The 14399-nt window shown below is 42.8% G+C and overlaps 1 protein-coding gene across 3 annotated transcripts in view; it reads right to left on the reverse strand.

Annotated features, from left to right (window-relative positions):
* Positions 1-2254: 2254 nt before the first annotated feature.
* CMSS1 (cms1 ribosomal small subunit homolog (yeast)) overlaps positions 2255-14399 on the reverse strand; it is a 387195-nt gene continuing 375050 nt past the window's right edge. For all 3 annotated transcript variants that reach the window (XM_005861239.2, XM_005861240.2, XM_005861241.2), the window contains exons 7-10: positions 12341-12401; positions 11007-11094; positions 6223-6311; positions 2255-2546 (exon numbers count right to left, since the gene is read on the reverse strand). In XM_005861239.2, the coding sequence (XP_005861301.1) occupies positions 2463-2546; positions 6223-6311; positions 11007-11094; positions 12341-12401 (322 nt within the window). In that variant the 3' untranslated portion in view covers positions 2255-2462. The remainder of the gene's footprint in view (positions 2547-6222; positions 6312-11006; positions 11095-12340; positions 12402-14399) is intronic.

Consider the following 14399-nt stretch of genomic DNA (forward strand, 5'->3'; position numbering starts at 1 on the left):
GGCCCGATCACCCCCAACTGCCCTCCCCTGCTGGCCCGATCACCCCCAACTGCCCTCCTCTGTGGGCCATCTTGTGGTGGCCATCTTGTGACGACGTGGGGGTGGCCATCTTGTGATGATGCGGGGGAGAGACACCACCTAGGCTTTTATTAGTATAGATGCTTGATGTTTTCCTCCAGATTAATCTAAGACCTGTTAATTGACAGGAAGTTAAATGCCTGTACAGGGAAGGCATGTGATCTATTCTTTTTTCTTACTATTGGCCAAGAACAACTCACATGTTAAGATTAAAGGGATGAAAAGAATAGGGTTAAGTTTAGCCATAGTTGAATAGATTTTCACATTGTGGCAGCTTTTCTTCTTTTCCCTCTAACTGGTGGGCCTGAGTCAGGGTCCTGCAGAATGGAACTTGCTTTTCTTCCCTTTGAGTCCCTGTGTGTAGCTTCCAGACAACAGAGATGCACTAGCAGCAAGTCTCTGGTATGCAGAAGTGTGTGTTGTTGTTTTTTTTAGAAGTGTGTTTTTAATGGAGGTTGATTAATGCTAGACTGCCAGGCTCATTAAAATGTCACAGTATTCAAATGTGGAATTTTATGTACCGGTAGTGGCATCTGTTTGTTTTTATCTCTTATTTGATTTATATGCCTGAATCCCTAACATGGTGATCATGGTGTCCTGCCATGGGAGAACTGGGGACTTCTGGTTCTGCTACTTAAAACTACTGTGTGTCCTTCCTGAGATTCACTTTCAACATCTAAAAAATGTGAATAATAATACTTTTTCTTCAGTACTATGTCAATGATTAAAGCCCTACATACTGCTTAACATAGATGGGTAATCAATAAAAATTATTTAAATGAGTAAGAAAGTAAGTGAATTTCAGCAACAAAATAAAACCAATAGTATTGGGTTATAATTCATAGAACAAAATAAACACTCATGAGTCCATACTGATGTAAAAAGTTGAACAAACAAGTAAATGAAAAAAAGAGACAGCTCTCTCTTCCCGAAGAATTCCAATTAATAAATGTTGAAATAACGAGGGAAACAGAAAAATCACTACAGAATAATGGTTTCAGACAAGAACTACTACTGTTGCTAAAATTAGTAGGCAAAGTATGAGGGGAAAAAAGGATATTTGTGTAGCCTCAAAGTATTTCCTCCAAGATAAATATTAATTACAAAGGAAAAAATAGTAACTTTACAGGGGGGAAATTCAGCAGGCACTACTGTAACCAGGTGAACAAAGTTGGCATTATCAGTATTAAGATGAATCAACATTATATACCCCCTGCTATGATGTATAAAAAATAGCACATCACTCCTGTGGTATTCTGTCCAAAAAATGCAGAAAACACCTGACAAACTGATATTGAAGTACATTCTATAAAACACCTGGTCATTACTCTCCAAAAGTGTCAAGGTCATGACACAAAGGGAGGGCTGAGGAGCAGTCCTGGATCTGAGCAAACTAAGGAGACATGACAACTACATGCAATGTGGGACCCTCGACTGGATCCTAGGATAGAAATCAGGCATCAGCCCTGGCTGGTTTGGCTCAATGGATAGAGCATCGGCCTGTGGACTGAAGGGTCCCGGGTTCGATTCTGGTCAAGGGCACATTCCTGGGTTGAGGGCTTGATTCCCAGTCGGGGATGTGCAGGAGGCAGCTGATCAATGATTCTCTCTCATCATTGATGTTTCTATCTCTCTCTCCCTCTCCCTTCCTCTCTGAAATAAAAAAATATATATTTAAAAAAGATATATTAAAAAAAGAAAGAAAACAGGCATCAGTGGAAAAACTGGTGAGAGTGAATGAAGTCTGTAGTTTAGTTAATTGTACTGTACCAACATTGATTTCTTAGTTCTGATAACTATCGTGGTTATACATGATGTTAATATTGAGAGAAGCCAGAGGAAAGACATATGGGAATTCTCTATGCTATTTTTGTAACTTTTCTGTAAGTCTGAATAACAAGTTAAAAAATAAATAAGAAAGTTGTAGTTATATTGTTGTCTTTTGTATTTACAAAGTGCCACATACACTTGCAGCTCTTCCTACTACTACGGCCATGCTTCACACTGGGACCAGGCTTCATAGTTTGCAAATCTGTTCCACATGTACCATCACATGGAATCCTCAACGATCCTGCCAAATATCATTCCCATTTTGCAGCTGATGAGACTGAGGCTCAGAGAGGGAAGCATTTGCCTAAGCTGGCCCAGCACAGTCACATCAGAGGTCAGTCGGTGAGAGAAGAACAAGCTGGCAATATTTTATTATACAAGGGGTTGGCAAAGGACAGATTCATGTTGATCACACATTCCCAGGGGTCTACCTGGTGATGCGGCTAATGCAATAAAACAGCAGCTGATTTGTACTGAGTGTCTGCAGTGTGTCTGAGCCATTGAACAAGAGGCAAATCCCACCGTGAACCCTGGGATCTTCACTGGGACACAGATTAGAAGAGGCCCAGCTTCAAGGATTCCGACTTGCACAGACTGAGGACTCCCATTTCCAGAAGTTCAAAAACTTCCTTTTTTATCTAAATGAGAGAAAAGATAAAAAAAAAAAAAGGTTAAGATTAAGATGGTCTTGGTGAATAAATTCAACCTTCTGCACTCTCTGGTATTTATGCAGCTGATATGGCCAGAGTCAGGGATGGCAGAAATCCTAACCCATATTTTATTCAGAGCTGGAATAGTTGCACAAGTAAAGGAAGAGGTATTATATAAAACACCAGTTTCGTTCAAGTGTCCTTTTGCTTGCAGCCACTTAAAATAAAATCTCATATAAAGATATCTAAAGTGTGCCCAGATTAGACACAGTCCTAATATATAAAAAGCCAGGGGCCGTCACGACTGAAACAACCGGATGAACGACTGAACTGCAGGCTGTGTGGGACGACCAGGCTGGCAGGGGGGGTTAGTGAGGGATGACCAAACGACTGAACAAGCAGGCTGCGTGGAGTGACCAGGCTGGCGGGGGGCGGGGAGGCAGTTGGGGGCAACCAGGCCAGTGGGGGGAGCAGTTAGGGGTGATCAGGAAGGCAGGCAGGTGAGCAGTTAGGAGCCAGCAGTCTCAGATTGTGAGTCAGATATCCCCCAAGGGATCCCGGATTAGAGAGGGTGCAGGCTGGGCTGGGGGGACCCCCCCGCCCCTGTGCACGAATTTCGTGCACCAGGCCTCTAGTATCTGTATAATAAAAGCCTAAGCAACCGTTACGGCGGGATGACCGGGTGCTATGATGTGCACTGACCACCAGGGGCAGATGTTCAACACAGGAGCTGCCCCCTAGTAGTCAGTGCGCTCCCACAGGGGGAGCGCTGCTCAACCAGAAGCAGAGCTCACTGCTGGCGAGTGCAGTGGCGGCAGTGCTAAGGAGCAGCAAGGTAAATGGTAAGGAGCAGCGAGCAGGCGGGTGGTAAGGAGCAAGGGGTCCCGGACTGCAAGAGGGATGTCTGCCTGCCAGCTTAGGCCCGCTCTCCACAAGAGGGAACATGCCAGGTTGAGGACCCCCCCTCCCCCAGTGCATGAATTTCGTATAACTATGAGGGACAAGGGTTTTTTTTGTTTTGTTTTGTTACTATTTCTCTGAATTATTGTAATTAAAAAACTAGTGGTAGATTACTCAGATTTAACATTAAATCTGAAATAATCAAATATGGTCTCATGTGCTGGACATCAAATTGGTTAAACCAGTTTATTTTATTTTTATTGCTTTCAGAGAGGGAGAGAGAGAGAGAAACATTGATGAGAGAGAAACGTAGATCGGCTGCCTCCTACACACCCCACACTGGGAATCAAGCCCACAACCTGGGCATGTGCCCTGACTGGGAATTGAACCATGACCTCCTGGTTCATAGGTCGATGCTCAATCACTGAGCCATGCCGGCCCAGCAAAACCAGTTAAAAAAAAAACCAAAACTGTTCAGGGGACAGTGCGTGTGTGTGTGTGTGTGTGTGTAGGAAAGTGAGAAAATTGTTTCTTAACTTGAACTGATATCTGATATAATTCACTGATCATTTGTGATCAGGTTTGGTCATTCTGGGAATATAGTTATATGTGGTAAATTAGTTCACTGGGCATGGTTGGAGGAGTAATTCCCAGCCTATACACTAGTTACTGCCATGATTCATTCCTGATTGGTGACCGGCAGCCCTGTTTACTACTGTACAAATCCTTTTATCTCCAACAGCTACATTGATCGGTTGCCTCCCATAAGCAGCCTGACCAAGGATCAAACCTGCAAACTGGGTAGTGTCTTGATCGGGAATTGAACCAGTGACCTTTTGGTGCTTGGGACATTACTCACCCAACTGAGCCATACTGGCCAGGGCAGGCATTCAGTTTTTAAAATATATTTTTACTAGAGGCCCAGTGCACAAAATACGTGCATAGGAGGGGGGGCTGTCCCTCAACCTGGCCTGCACCCTCTCCAATTTGGGACCCTATGGGGAATGTCTGACTGCCAGCTTAGGCCTGATCCCACAGGGCCTAAACCGGCAGTCGAACATCCCTCTCACAATCCGGGACCACTGGCTCCTAACTGCTCACCTGCCTGCCTGATCACCCCTAACCGCCTCTGCCGGCCTGATCGCCCCCAACTGCCCCCTCCTGCTGGCCTGATTGCCCCCTAACTGCTTGCTCCCCCACACCAGCCTGATCTCACCCCTGCTTGCTCCCCCACGCCGGCCTGATCTCACCCCTAACTGCTTGCTCCCCCGTGTCGGCCTGATCTTGCCTCTAACTGCTTGCTCTCCTGCCAGCCTGATCTTGCCTCTAACTGCTTGCTCTCCTGCCAGCCTGATTGTCCCTAACCACCTCTGTCTCGGCCCCCCACCACCGTGGTTTTGTCTGGAAAGAAGTCGGACATCTGAAAGATGTCTGGTTGACCCGGTCTAATTAGCATATTACCCTTTTATTAGTATAGACTGATTTCAGAGAGGAAGGGAGAGGAAGAGAGAGATAGAAACATCAATGATGAGAATCATCGGTCGGCTGCCTCCTGCACACCCCTTACTAGGGATCGAGCTCACAACCCGGGCATGTGCCCTGACTGGGAATCGAACCATGATTTCCTGGTTCATAGGTTAATGCTCAACCACGGAGCCACTCAGGCTGGGAAAGGGTAGACATTCAATTTTAATCTACTGAGACATCAAAAAATCCCCCCAAATCAAACTAGCTCCAAATTAAGTAACTGGGTTTTAGGGGATGTAAATGAAAGGAGTTTTAGGGGGTAAAATAGGTAGGTTTAGAGAGTTTTAGAAATAAAGAGGGTCCATGTGGGAGGAAGGCTTGGAGCCCATAAGTGGGGGCTTGGAGCTGCTAAAGGCATATGTTCACAGAGAACAAAAGGTGCCACAGGATAAGGGGAAAGGAAGACATCCATTCACAGAAGATAGGAAAGAGCCACACGGGATGGGAAGAAAGAGGAAAAAGAACTTTCACAGAGGATAGAGAAATGCTGACAAGTGGGAGAAAGAGGAAACAGATTTTCACAGGAGATAGAGAATCTACCACTGAAGGGGGAGAAATAGAGGGGGCACCATGTGGTTTTTGGGTTTTTTTTCTTTGATTAAGAAAATCAGCAAGAAAAGACAAAGAACTGCAGCCTTTATAAACCTTAGGAAAAAGGGGCTTAGGGGCTACTCCCTTTGGGACCCCCTCCCTACGTGGGAGTCTCTACTTGTTTCCAATAAATTTCCACCTTTTCATACACCACCTTTTGTCTGTGGCTTCATTCTTCAAATGCACCTGGACAAGAACCCGGAAAGAAATCACCCTTGCGTCCTGCTCAGAAAAAACCACTCGACTCATAAAGATGTGAGCAATGAGTCAAATTTGCACACCCGCCTCCAAGTGCACTTATAAGGATGAAAAGCAAAGGTGATTGTGCCTCTAAAGCAAAGCACAGGGAAGTATGCCAAGTTCTCCAGATCTTCCTATTTCTCAAAGGTACAGTATAGCTATGGTCCCTAGTGAGGCAGAAGCTCTCGGTCATTTAATGAGGAAACAAAGCTGATTCCTATAAAACACATGGGAATGATAGGATTATGTGTAAGGGGTGAGGTGGGTTCCATGATTATTCCTTTACAGTAACTGTCACAGGCCAGGATGTGCTGGTCTTCACGTCAAAGACTCTATTACTGTGTTTGAACTCAAGTTCAGATAAAAGAAAAAGAAAAATTAAAGTCAACTGCTGGTTACACGGTACCTCGGGAATGTCCATCATCCTCCTCAACTTCTGATCTCTCCAATTCCAGTCAAAAACCAGAAACTTTAAGGGGTTCAAATTAAGGCCACCTGAAAGAGATAGGGAGAGGGTTGCCGCAGTCAAGACCTCATGACGTGAACAAATTAAAACTACTTTTTATTCTCTTGGTTGCTTTTTGCCTCATTTGCTGTCCTCTCCCCAGTAACTAATCTCTCACATTAAATGCTGCCTTTGCCTGATGGAAAACAAATGCGGTAGTCCAAGACTCCCCTCCTATAATCTTATCACTGATTCTGAGAAGCAGAGAAGCTGCTCTTGCTAAGCTTGTCAAATGCTCAAGTGCTGGCAAAAAATCAATCCTAAGCCTCCAGGAAGTGCCAGAGGGTGAAGTTTCATTCCTGACAGGGATTTGATAAGATTCCTGCAGTTTGGAGTTGAGTCTACCTGAGGCCACATGACTGAGGAGGTGAGTGGGCAAAAGGATCAGGACACGGCTGGGAGGTTCATTTGGGGCAGAAAAGGAAGCTAAGGTGAATGGGCCCTATTAAAGGCTGTGATCCCCTGAGGAGACTAGGAAAGAACTTAGGGCCATTCTTACTGTCTTCCTGTCTATCTAGAGCAGTGGTTCTCAACCTTCCTAATGCCGCGACCCTTTAATACAGTTCCTCATGTTGTGGTGACCCCCAACCATAAAATTATTTTCGTTGCTACTTCATAACTGTAATTTTGCTACTGTTATGAATCGTAATGTAAATATCTGATATGCAGGATGTATTTTCATTGTTACAAATTGAACATAATTAAAGCATAGTGATTAATCACAAAAATAATATGTAATTATATATGTGTTTTCCATGGTCTTAGGTGACCCCTGTGAAAGGGTCGTTCGACCCCCAAAGGGGTCGCGACCCACAGGTTGAGAACCGCTGATCTAGAGACAATAATAGAATGTGGGGCTTCAGGGGACCTCAGGGATTGTCTGCTTCTTAGAGGTCTCAGAGTTGGGCACAGTTAGTTCTTCTCACTCTCCATGTTCTCCCCACTGCCCCAAGCTGTTACATGTTTCACGTGGCAACATAATTGAAGCCTTCTTTTACACAACTGCAGCATGTCCCTTCAACTCTCCTGTGATTATTTCAATATTTCCCCTCTCTGCCCAAAATAATTTAAAACAATTTTTTTTATTATTGATTTCAGAAAGGAAGGGAAAGGGAGAGAGAGATAGAAACATCAATGATGACAGAGAATTACTGATCAACTGCCTCCTGCATTCCCCCTACTGGGGATCAAGCATGTGGCCTAACCGGAATTGAACCTAGATCTCCTGGTTCATAGGTCCACGCTCAACCACTGAGCTACATCAGCCAGGCCCAAAAGAATTTTTTAATGCTTCTTATAATTACAATGCCTCTTATTTAAAATTTTCTGAAAAATTAAAAATGAAAAATAAAGAATGACAATGGTTTGGTAGTCTTCACTTAAAAATAATTCACTGCTGGTAATAGAGCAAACAGGTACAACCTCTCTAAAAAAGTACTGGGCATTATAAAAAAGGAGCTTTAAAATGCTTTCTATTGACAAAAAAATTCTCCATCTACACATATCCCAATAAAAACATCAGAAATTTAAACACAGTTACTTACAAAATGATCACTGCAGTATTATTTACAATAGCAAAAAATAAGAAACAACCCAAATATCCTACCATGATAGAATTGTTAAAAAAAAATCTAACTTTGGTTTAATATACAAAATATAGGAAGAACTCATATAACTTGATAGAAAAAAAATCTAATTTAAAAATGGGCAAAGGAACCAAGAATGCATTTTTCCAAATAAGACATCCAAATGGCCAACAAGAACATGAAAAGATATTCAACATCATTAATTATCAGGTAAATACAAATCAAAACCACAGCGAAAGGCCTGGCTGGCATGGCTCAGTGGTTGAGCGTCCACCTATGAACCAGAAGGTCATGGTTTGATTCTCAGTCATGGCACACGCCTGGGTTGCGGGCTCGATCCTCAGTGTGGGGCGTGCAGGAAGCAGCCTATCAATTATTCCCTCTCATCACTGATTTTTCTATCTTTCTCCCTTTCCCTTCCTATTTCTGAAATCAATAAAACAATATAAAAAACAAACACAATGATATATCACCTCACACCTGTTATCAAAAAGACAAAAAGATAACAAGTGTTGGCAAGGATGTGGAGAAAAGAGAAGGCTTGCACACTGTTAGTGGAAATGTAAATTGGTGCAACCACTATGGAAAATGGTATGGAAGTTCCTCAAAACATTAAAAAGATAACTACCATGTGATCCAGCTATCACATTTCTGGGTATATAGCCAAAGAAAATGAAATCACTATCTTAAAACGTGTCTCACAACTCTGTAGAAATCTAATTTCAATGGTCTGTACAGCTTTGTTTTTCCCCTCTCTCTTCTAAATACAAAGAAGAGTGGGGCCTGGTGACCACAAAAACCCATCTGTATTCCAGGAAAGGGAGAGGTGAATCTCTGGCTGGGGGCTGAGGGAGAGGTGGCGTCCATCCCTGGCCTCTCCCACTGCCCAGCCAAGCTCTCCCAACTCTGCGTTTCACAGAAGACGTATGAGCACCTCTCACCTGTTCCTTCATTTTCATCGCCCCATCACGTTCACAAGACAAAACTCCAAACTCCTTAGATTACTGTTCAAGGCCCTCCCTCACAATCTGACTTTCTTCCCAGTTGAATCACAAGATAGTACAGCCCATGAAGTCCCCAGTAAGAAACGTGGTCTCTTCAATAAAAACAACTAGCATTTTTTCGAGTTCTTAAGGTATGACACTCACTGTGCTGAGTTCTTTATTGGCATTCAATTTTCATAATAATCCTTTGAGATAGGTACTATTTCTGTCTCTGTCATTCTGATAGAGAAATAGGTTTAGAGAAGGTAACTTGCAAGGTCACAGAGCTGGTGTGGTAAGTTGTTGGACCTGGGACCTGAATCTGGAGTCTGAGTCCATAACAGGGGTTCTTAGACTCAACAGGGTATTGTTCACTTATCACCTCCTCCAGGGATACCACATGTCTCTCCGCCTGCCCTCCTGATTCAGCTCTTCTCCCGTTCCTGCATGTTCCTGAGTCTTTCCTCACATCTCCACAGATCCTACTTTAATTCTCCCCATACTTTAAAGATCAGTTAAAAACTCTACAAAGCTTTCCCTGCAGACTCAGCTACCACATCAATCTCTCCCTCATTTCAACTTCTCTAGACTTAGAAGTGTTCACTTGGCCTTTGGGCTTTACTGTCTTGTATGGTCAACCTAATTCTATGTGCACTTATCTCTTCAATAGGATTGGGAGCTCCCTTTTGGGGAAAACTCAGGAACCAGGAAAGCCTGGACTGAGTGACTCTGGGAGGGCCACGTAACCCTGTGTGCTTTGGTTTTCTCTCTGAGGGAATCAGAACCCTAGCCTGCAAGGGTGAGGTGAGTACTACATGAGATAGATGTAAGTGTCTAGCACAGCGGTTCTCAACCTGTGGGTCGCGACCCCTTTGGGGGTCGAACGACCCTTTCACAGGGGTCGCCTAAGACCATCCTGCATACCAGATATTTATATTACGATTCATAACTGTAGCAACATTACAGTTATGAAGTAGCAACGAAAATAATTTTATGGTTGGATCACAACATGAGGAACTGTATTTAAAGGGCCAGAAGGTTGAGAACCACTGGTCTAGCATATTGCTAAGTACACATAGGAACTCAAAAAATATTTTTCCCTTCCTTATTTGGGGCCTCCAGTTTGTTATTTGTAATTGCACAGAGTTCTGTATACAGTGGGTTTATTTAACCTGAGTGGCTTTCATCTGGAGAGAAACACTAGTATTTTTAGTTTTCATTTGCTTTCTGGCAAATGACTATCTGTATACGGAGTTACTATACTAATGAACACATTACGTTTAGAAATATGAAAAATCCAGGAATAGCTCCTGTCAGTTAGGAAACAATGTGTATTACTATATTGAAGAAGTAATTTGGAAATGAGAATTGATAAGATATCTTTAATCTGTCTGGCAGGCAGAACAGGTAATAAGATCATTAGCAGGTTAGCAGGTGGATGTCCTCTGGAATACTTTCTGGGTAAAGCACTACAAGAGAAACGATTTAGAATATCAAGATTTCATCCACAGAAACTGCATTTAAAAATATTTTTTTAAAATTGATTTCAGAGAGGCAGGGAGAGGGAGAGAGATAGAAACATCAGTGATGTAAGAGAATCATTGATTGGCTATCTCCTACATGCCCCCCACTGGGGATCGAGGCATGGGCCCTGACCGGGAATCAAATCGTGACCTTCTGGTTCATAGGTCAACGCCCAACCACTGAGCCACGCCATCTAGGTGAAACTGCATTTTTGTTTCAACATGTTTTCAAGTGGAATGGGAGTCGTGGGGAACCAAGACACAATTAAGTGAGAGGGAAATACTCAACATATCCAGCTCTACAAATTCCAGAGGGTGCAAACTGATGGAATCAATTGTGGATCCACTAACCTGTTTAAAGCAATTGAAATCTGAATGTATTTAGGTGGGCACATACCCTTCAATTTCACAGTTCTCATCCTTCCCTACTCCATCATACCTGCTGGCTGACTTTACAGACTCATGGCTGAATTTCCAACTCCTGAATTAACACAGAGATCTGGTTTCACTGCATCACACATGTGGTTCCCAAAACTCACATGGGGGTACGGCCAACTCCCAGCTCTGAAGACTATCACTGGCTCTTTTCATACCTTGTTTAACGAGTTCTTTAATCCTCCCTGGAGTTCCTACACCCAGGTGCACGGCACGCTTCTCCAGCAACTTTACCTGCTCCTGGACCTATTCCAAGATGGAAGAGAATAAAGAGAAGTGTGATATTGAGGCAGACTACCAAAATATATTTCTCATACAAATGTGGCCTTCGTCCACAGTTTCTGACTCATAACTCCCCAAGCCCTTGCAAGTTCCTAAGTGTTGAGAGTGATAAAGCTGTCTTTTGTTACTTGAATGAGGAGATTTTTGGAAGCACCTGAGGATGGAGACCGGTTCCAGGAGAACCCACTATGTAATTAACTTTCACTCCCACCCCGAACCTCCAGAGAGGGGTGGGGGGCTGAGGTTGAATCAATCGCCGATGGCTGATGATTTAATCAATCATGCCTAAGTACTGACGCCTCCTTAAAACACCTGAGAGGAAGGGTTTGAAGAACTTCTGGGTTGGTGAACACATGGAGATTTGGGGAGAGTGTGTGCCTGGAGAGGGTATGGAAGCTCCACAACCTTTCCCAACCCTGCCCTAGGCATCTCTTCCATCTGGCTGTTCCTGAGTTACATGTTTTTATAATGAATCAGTGATCTAGTAAGTAAAATGTTTCGTCAGCTGCTCTTGCAAATTAATTGAATTTGAGGAGGGGGTTGTGGGAACCTCTGAATCAGTTGGTCAGAAGAATAGGTAACATCCTGGACTTTCAACTGGTGTCTGAAGTTGGGGGTATGAGGTGTGCATGCGGTCTTGTAGGACTGAGCCCTTAACCTATGGAACCTGATGTGTTTCCAGGTAGACAATGTCAGAATTGAGTTGCACTGTAGGACATGAAGTTGGTGTCCAGAGCATTTCTTGGATACGTGAGGAAGCACCCCCATCCACATGTTGGAAATTGGGTCCAGAAACTCTTTTCAAAGAGTCATTAGAAACTGCAATCAATCATGGGCCAATTTAGAGCATTTTGTTTAAAAGTTAAGAAAGTTAGAAAGCAAGTGAGGCTACCCTTGTTTAGGGCAAAGAAGGTTAACATCAAGATAGAAGAAAACTGGTAAATCTTCACAGAGTCCAGGGTCAAGCCTCAGCTTCTGCAGAGGAACCTCGGAGCAGGGACAAGTGTGACTGCTGTGGGGAGAGGTGGGTGTGCAGAGGTAGGGAATGCAAAGAAAATCAGAATGGTCATTAAGTGTGTTATAGAAAGAGGCACCAAAGAAAACCCTTGCAAAGGAGTTACACAGAGGTTGAAGGGAAAAGCTGAGGTCTAGAAGTGACCCTTAAGGATCACTAACATCTTCCACCAAGAACCACAGGCCCTTTGCTTACCTTTATGTGTTTTGCAAATAATTTCATAACTTTGCTGTCTCCTCTGAACGCTGTCATTGACCTAATGAGAAGGAATAGATTAATGCACAAGAAAAGTCACTCCTTCTGAGCCTGTTGGCTAATTCAGTATTATGTCTTTCTTTATTCAAAGAATATGTGTGTTTATTTATATGTATATATGTTCACCTGTATGTGTATATATACACACACAAAAAAGTTCTGAGATTTTCAGGCTAGCCATCTCTGAAATGAAAATGGGTGGTCTTTTAGTCAGGCTTCTCATTCTCACACATAGGGTTAGCTTTACTTAGGTTTCCTTGGGTACTGAAACATGGATCTGCACTTTATTTGCAATACAGAATTTCTGTATTTCAGGTTCCTAGCAGAGAATTGATCTTCATACTCTGTAGTATAGTTCTCAGACAAAATGTGGTTGTGAGAAATCTCTTACAGCACTGGGGTCAGCCTGTGCACCGGGGCAGTGGGGGAAGCTGGGATGAGCTGACAGGGTGGAGCAAAAGGGCTTGTGTCCTTCAAGAGCAGCCTCCTCTTTTATTTATGTTGCAGAGTGAGCTTTTCCATAAAATGTTGTATGTAGAAATGCTTCAGATATAAATGGGTATAAAATAGCAATGCCTTTTAGTTGATGTTTGGGGCAAGATCTAACATGGAAAAACTGCTTGAGAATATTACTTTCCTTTATATCTCATTATTATGTTTGTGGAAATACTATTGGCCAACAGGAATCTATGAGTTTCCAAATAGTGAATCATGTTATACAAGTGCTGTTGCATTTGATTTTTAAAAATATATTTTTATTGATTTCTGAGAGGAAGGAAGAGGGAGAGAGAGAGAGAGAGATAAAGAAAGAAACATCAATGATGAGAGAGAAGCATTGATTGGCTGCCTCCTGCACACCCCCTACTGGGGATTGAGCCCACAGCCTGGGCATGTGCCCTGACTGGGAATCGAACCACAGGTACATAGGTTGATGCTCAACACTGAGCCATGCAGCCCAAGCTGCACTTGATTTCTACTTATATGTAAGCTTTCTCCAAGGCAAGGTTAACTAGGAAGAAAATTTAGGGAACATATTTGACATAACTCATGGTTCTCAAGGGAGCAAATATTCTTACAAAAGTTAGAATTATTCACAATTAGTCTTTATGAATAGGGCTCATTGTGCCCGCTCAAAATTCACCTTTTGCAAATCCCCTAACCTTGAAATGGATCATAATATTACCAGGTGACACAGAGAAACACTGAGAATTGGTAAATGAAGTGCGACAACATAGTGCTTTTATGTCCCCCAGAAAGGTATTTATGTAGAGTAAGCACTCAAATCAATTTGACAAGTTGTTTTTAAGAGGCCACCTTGAGGCCAACCTCATTGCCATTAGAGCTTGAATATGAAGTAAGTTCTGTTGTGGTAGTTTTTAAAACACGGAAAAGTCTATGTGAACTCCTAATACTTCAAATAGAGCTTCCCAGAGTAGTGGGAGTCTTGAAGATCAATTGTTTAGAGCAGAAATAGTTTAAAGAAACACTTCTGTGCGTGCCTAATGGGGAAAGGAGAGTTTGAAGGACTATTAACAAAGTTTAACGACTACTTTTCTAAATTCATGATCAGATTAGTTCATTTGGACAGATAGATGGTAAATACCTACTTAGCGTCTACATTTGCACCCAAGTCTATTTGATCAAGTTCCTCTTTCTTCAGGACTTAAATTTTCCTTTACTTTGTCTTGTGCCAAAACCTGGCACAGAGCCTGGTCCTTTCAGTAAATCCCCTTTTACTCCGATGGCTCTTCCCTGAGAGCTGAGTGTTACTCAGACCTATGGAAGCCCTTTTGTTTATTCTACACAAACGACAGTAAATGAAAAAGTATGTGAAAGCACGTAGTAAAGCACTGACAATTTATCTTTACAACGTAATTTTTACATTAAAAATTTTGGTCCACTGGAGTTTATCTTGGTATAAGAAGTGAGATATGGATCCAAGTTTATTTTTCTGACGGCTGCCCAGTTGTTCCAGTACCATTTATTAAACAATCCATCT

The sequence above is a fragment of the Myotis brandtii genome, unplaced genomic scaffold, assembly GCF_000412655.1.
Source record: "Myotis brandtii unplaced genomic scaffold, ASM41265v1 scaffold1464, whole genome shotgun sequence".
In the NCBI taxonomy this organism is placed as follows: Eukaryota; Metazoa; Chordata; class Mammalia; order Chiroptera; family Vespertilionidae; genus Myotis; species Myotis brandtii.